The sequence below is a fragment of the Leuciscus leuciscus genome (genome assembly GCF_965113295.1).
Source record: "Leuciscus leuciscus genome assembly, chromosome: 5".
NCBI lineage: Eukaryota > Metazoa > Chordata > Actinopteri > Cypriniformes > Leuciscidae > Leuciscus > Leuciscus leuciscus.
In genome coordinates, this window is record NC_138729.1 from 1,403,311 (window position 1) to 1,409,862 (window position 6,552).

Here is a 6,552-nt window from a genome sequence, read left to right on the forward strand (position 1 = left end):
TGCCCCAAATTTCTGTACTGTTTTTGTGAAGAAAAAGTACATACTTTTGAGTGTGTAGTAGAAGAGTAGGCAAACTCTGGGACAAACTATAGGCTAATTCGTCATGTTTAACGGACAGCTCTGTCGCTTAGTTACGTGCTTAAACTGCCCTTTCAATCATCTTGTCACAGTTAAAATTATAATTTAATTTAATTTCCTTGAGAAATGTAGTCGCACGTTGATCTGACAGTCGCGGGCTCCCCTCATATGTTTGCAATTTGCATACTGATGCATTTAAAAGTTAATGACTATCATTACAAAAGTTCACTATGCTGTTGCAGATGAAATATAATGTGGAGAACAATGAATAAATATCTTTTTGTCAGGTTAGATGCTGATAATTAATCACTCAAACCCCTTTATCTAAACCTCTACTTAACCGTCGGACTCACACATCCGCCATGTTTGTAGTTTTTTAACACTTTTTATTCGTGTTTGTAGTTCTAATCGAATCCTCGTCCAATCCGGGGCCTATTGGAATACTTATTTCACATACTACGATTTGGGACACATTGATTCTAATTTCGAATACTATTTAGGATGGATAGTATATGAATTTGACGCAGCAAATAGAATATAGATACAATCTTTATTTGAAGTGTTAACATTAGTTTCAAAGGTCGTTAACTCATTTTGATTGCTTCTGCAAGTGTTTATATCCAGACTATAAACTTTTATCCCAGTACTATTGTTATTATTTGACGTTTGCAACACAGAAATAGCAATACTGAGTAGTTGAAAATTGAGAAAAAAGTCAGAATTGTAAGATATAAACTCACCGTTCTGAGAAAAAAATTCGCAATTACATTTTTAATAATGAGTTTATATCCCACAATTCAGTCTTTTTGAGATATAATTCCTAATTCTGAGATATAAACTTGCAAATACGAGAAAGAAAGAAAAAACTAGCAAACACAATTCTGAGAAAAAAGTCTGAACTGCAAGATAAACGCTCGTATACAATAGCCTTCACTATGGGACAGCAACAGCACAAGGACTTTTCACTCTCTGTATCACTGCGCTTGTCTTGTTTGTGTTCCAGACAGACTATCAGTGGATTAGTGAGATTTTCCAGGGTTTTTTTCTAAAGACTTCGCTACACCAGTCGGAGATTGCAATTGAAAGTCTTTATGGGAGTCGTTGAATCATTCATTCAACCAATTTGTTCAAAAAACATTGATTTATTTACAAAAGCTGTGGTTTTGCTTGGATCTATTTTCTTTGGCAGAGCATAAACAAAGTAACTCACAACATTATAACTTCTTGTTCGTCAAACTTTTGCATAAAATTAATATTCAATTGTGCTGCACTAACTTCTCAGAAACAGCCTAATCCATCGCTAGCTCTCAAGTGGTTTCTGAATTAGTAAGAATTGTGGGCACATCTTTTGAACTAGTAATGACATGAATTGAATCTGTTGCGTCAGAAAGTAGTTCCACACACACAGACTTATACGCTTGCAAGAGTGTGTTACGGTCGTAACCAGTAGTTTGTGTTTACATATGTGTGTGTACTGTGTATAATTATTTTGTATATATAAATACACACACATATGCATGTATATATTTAAGAAATATTTGCATGTATATACTGTATATATATAATTTATATTATATATAAATATATTTTCTTAATTATACATGCATGTGTGTGTTTTTATATATACAAAATAATTATACACAGTACACACACACACGTTATGTAAACACAAACTTTTATTTTGGATGTGATTAATCATTTCACAGCTCTACCAGTGTAACTTTTTTAGTGGATTTTAAGCAAATTCTTTTGTGTAAAATGTGCAAAAAGAATGTGTACATGTAGTATTCTGTGCATCTCTTTAAAACAAATTAGGACACAATTGTCTGGCTCACATTTATTATACACAGAAATCATAACTGCACACACCAGTGCGATTAACACAATTTTATTCATAGTGTTTTCAATGTTGTTCCTGAGATGTTATTGAACTGTGCTACACTCTGAGCGCGTCTGCAGTGGTAGATACGTGTCCCTCGGCCATTTGACACGGGTCAAGTTCCAGTCATTCGACAGATGTACATGTGTGTGTGTATCAGTTCATCGAGTCTTGACCCTTCTGGCCTGAGCTCTCCAACGGCTGGTCTGAAGCGTCACCGGTGTCCGTGCGGTTTCAGAACAAAAGAGCATGCTTGGCCAAGTGTGAGGCATATGATGTTTGATCCTCAAACAATAGCAGATTGTACTCACTCACTTTCCTTTCATGCCAGGCTGGCGCCAATAACACCACACTAATGCAACACGGGCATCAGACTCATGCTCTGATTGGCAACAGACAAATAATATAGTCTGAACGCCGCAAGTAAGTCCATTAGTGAAGGATTTTTCTGCATGAGGAAGAGAAACCGTGATAAAAGACTGACTTTTCAAAAGCAAACGTAAGCATTAAATCGAGGCACATGCAGACCTAAACATGTATGAAACATTGGGTTTATATTACATCAGATTCCCCAATGCACAAACACACAACACATTTAATCCATTTAAAACATGCACACTCACAACATTTTTCTCACAATGAAATGCACGTTCTTTTTTAAATGTTTCGTCATGTTGCACGCTCAAAAAACAAACCAAAGTGTCTTTTAGCATTTTTATTCACCCAATCAGAACTTCACATATCAACAAAGACCATGAAACACCATCCAAGGCCTCCGATCAGAAACATGGTCACATGCATGCTGTATATGAACAGATCATTGAGAATCCCGAAGTCCAGTCGGCGGTGACCCAGCAGAAGGAGGATGACGGACAGCTTGTACTGAAGGCGAAGGAAAATCCGCACGCTGACGTACTGGAGGCAGAAGAGCGCAGACAGCGCCACCCAGAGGAGGGAGGTAAAGAGGCTGCAGCCGAAATACAGAAGGAACCGGATGAAGCTATACATCCATCGAGACTTCAGGTACAGGTCAAAGTTGTTGTATTTGGTGCGTACGAGCTGGGCGGTGCGCGCCGGGCCACAGGCGGAGTGCATGCAGGTGGTGTGAGGGCCGTGGAAGGAGCGAACCCTCCGAGGGATGGGAATGACAGGCATGGGTGATTCAGGAAGGCCCACGGACAGGACTCTTCCAGGAACTCTGCATGTTGCAGGATCGCAGGTAACAGCTAAAAGGCAGACGGATGTGAATGTGATGTTACTGTGACCGAGCGCATCGCTGCTCTCATCCGGTGGGAATCTCCATAGCACTGGAACTCTGGGGGAATAAACCAACAAAAACAAAGAAATAATGATTAGTGCTTAGGAGCGTAACAATACATCCATGTCACGACTCGGTTCAAGACACAACACTACAATACAAAAAACAAAGTCAAAATAGAGTTACATTACAGTTACATACAGAGTTACATTGTATGTAACTGTAATGTAACTCTGTATGTAAATGTTATTCAACTCTTGTATGTAACTGTAATGTATCTCTTGTATGTAACAGTAATGTAACTCTGAATGTAACTGTTATGTAACTCTAGTATGTAACTGTAATGTAACTCTTACATGTAACAGTAATGTAACTCTGTATGTATATGTTATGTAACTCTGTATGTAACAGTAATGTAACTCTGAATGTAACTGTTATGTAACTCTTGTATGTAACTGTAATGTAACTCTGTATGTAAATGTTATGTAATTTTTGTATGTAACTGTAATGTAACTTGTATGTAATAGTAATGTAACTGTATGTAACTGTTATGCACCTCTTGTATGTAACTGTAATGTAACTCTTGTATGTAACTGTAATGTAACTCTTGTATGTAACAGTAATGTAACTCTGTATGTAACTGTAATGTAACTCTGTATGTAACTGTTATGTAACTCTTGTATGTAACTGTAATGTAACTTTGTATGTAACTGTTATGCAACTCTTGTGTGTAACTGTAATGTAACTCTGTATGTAACAGTAATGTAACTCTGTATGTAACTGTTATGCAACTCTTGTATGTAACTGTAATGCAACTCTGTATGTAACTGTAATTTAACTCTTGTATGTAACAGTAATGTAACTCTGTATGTAACTGTTATGTAACTCTTGTATGTAACTGTAATGTAACTGTAATGTAACTCTTGTATGTAACAGTAATGTAACTCTGTATGTAACTGTTATGTAACTCTGTATGTAACAGTAATGTAACTCTGTATGTAACTCTTGTATGTAACTGTTATGCAACTCTTGTATGTAACTGTAATGCAACTCTGTATGTAACTGTAATTTAACTCTTGTATGTAACAGTAATGTAACTTTGTATGTAACTGTTATGTAACTCTTGTATGTAACTGTTATGTAACTCTTGTATGTAACTGTAATGTAACTCTGTATGTAACTGTAATGTAACTCTTGTATGTAACTGTAATGCAACTCTGTATGTAACTGTAATTTAACTCTTGTATGTAACAGTAATGTAACTTTGTATGTAACTGTTATGTAACTCTTGTATGTAACAGTAATGTAACTTTGTATGTAACTGTTATGTAACTCTTGTATGTAACAGTAATGTAACTTTGTATGTAACTGTTATGTAACTCTTGTATGTAACTGTTATGTAACTCTTGTATGTATCAGTAATGTAACTTTGTATGTAACTGTTATGTAACTCTTGTATGTAACGGTTATGTAACTCTTGTATGTAACTGTAATGTAACTCTGTATGTAACTGTAATGTAACTCTTGTATGTAACAGTAATGTAACTCTGTATGTAACAGTAATGTAACTTGTTACGTCCCTCCACTACCTGTGGTGGCTCTGTTTCCTTCTCTAATGTTTGGCTGCTCTGCAGTATGTTTTCATTCGTTATTGTGTGCAGGTGTGATCTGTAACGAGTGGGCGGAGAGACACCCTTTAAAATCCCAGGCAATCCGTGCAGAAAGGAGACTTGTGTTCCGGCTATCACGCCTGTGATTGATCTTCCTGTATTGTTTTTATTCTGTTGTAGTTAGTCTCCCATCTTCTGTTTTTGTTTGTAATTTACTCATTTGTTCAATAAACCCCCTAGACCAACGAGTTCAACTGACTTTGCGGTAATTGTATGTTGTGGTCAGTGTGGCTGATCGTAACAAACTGTTATGTAACTCTTGTATGTAACTGTTATGTAACTCTTGTATGTAACTGTAATGTAACTCTGTATGTAAATGTTATGTACTTTTTGTATGTAACTGTAATGTAACTCTTGTATGTAATTGTGATGTAACTCTTGTATGTAACTGTAATGTAAATCTTGTATGTAACTGTAATGTAAATCTTGTATGTAACAGTAATGCAACTCTGTATGCAACTGTTATGTAACTCTTGTATTTAACTTATGTAACTCTTGTATGTAACTGTAATGTAACTTATGTAACTCTTGTATTTACATTATACATATACTGTATACATTATAGTTACATAAAGAGTTACATTACAGTTACATACAAAGTTACATTACAGTTACATACAAAGTTACATTACAGTAACATACAATAGTTACATTACATACAGAGTTACATACATCTTTTTAATTATTCCCAAGATGTATGATTCTAAGACCCTTCACTGGAAACACTGATGTTCTGTGATTTTACAAGAATATCATTATGTTTACTTACATTTTCACAATTAGTTCTTGTACTATATGGATTGAAAACACAAATGCAGTTAATTTGTCAACAAGTTCCGTTTTATAAGAGTTCCATGTTTCTTACTGCTTTAATGGCCAAATTGAGTTCTAATTGAATCTGAATAAGTCTGATCATATTATTATACTATTTAAAGCTGTTTAATGTTGATGATATTTACATTTGCCACTGTATTTTAAATATGTGGAGCCCTGGTTAATTCCTCACACTGTTCAGCATCAGCCGGTAACCATGTCTGTTTAACTATGATAAATTATTAGAATTTTTGTTTAGTTTTCCTCATGTCAGTTCCACATTCTCATTTCTGCCATTAAACTGAACTAATATATCAGCTGTTGATCTAATTTTCTATTAGTATTGGCCAATAAAAAACTCATATTGGTCAACTCAATAATAACTTATAAACACAATGTTTAGTTTCATACCGTTTCATTTCGTTTTTTAAATGTTACTAGAAGAACGTTCAGAGAACATTCAAAAGTAACAATCTCGCAAAATGATCAAATATAACGTTTCCTTAAAGTTCATAACCAAGTTAAAACGTTCTTAACACATATTTTGTTAGCTGGGATTTTGACAGTATGCATTTACTTGCATAAAAGTACTATGGTATTACCATGGTACCAGATGTTAATAGCATGGTACTGAACGATTGCCTCATTCATACACAATGGTATTTACATGGAATTACAAGTTAATTCCAAGAACACCACTGTATTACAGTGGTACAATGACATTATGATCATCATCTCATGCATTTATTGCATTGCATTTACACGGTACGCAATAGAATACAACGGAACGTCTAAAATCCAGAGTAATACAGTAAAAATTCAGACAAACATCTTTATAATGGTTATTCTATAAA

The 6,552-nt window shown here is 35.0% G+C and overlaps 1 protein-coding gene across 1 annotated transcript in view; it reads right to left on the reverse strand.

Moving 5' to 3' along the window:
• Nucleotides 1-1,900: 1,900 nt before the first annotated feature.
• Nucleotides 1,901-6,552, reverse strand: part of tmem250 (transmembrane protein 250) — a 4,940-nt gene continuing 288 nt past the window's right edge. The window contains exon 2 of the mRNA XM_082171593.1: nucleotides 1,901-3,272. Within this exon, the coding sequence (XP_082027719.1) occupies nucleotides 2,693-3,272 (580 nt within the window). The 3' untranslated portion in view covers nucleotides 1,901-2,692. The remainder of the gene's footprint in view (nucleotides 3,273-6,552) is intronic.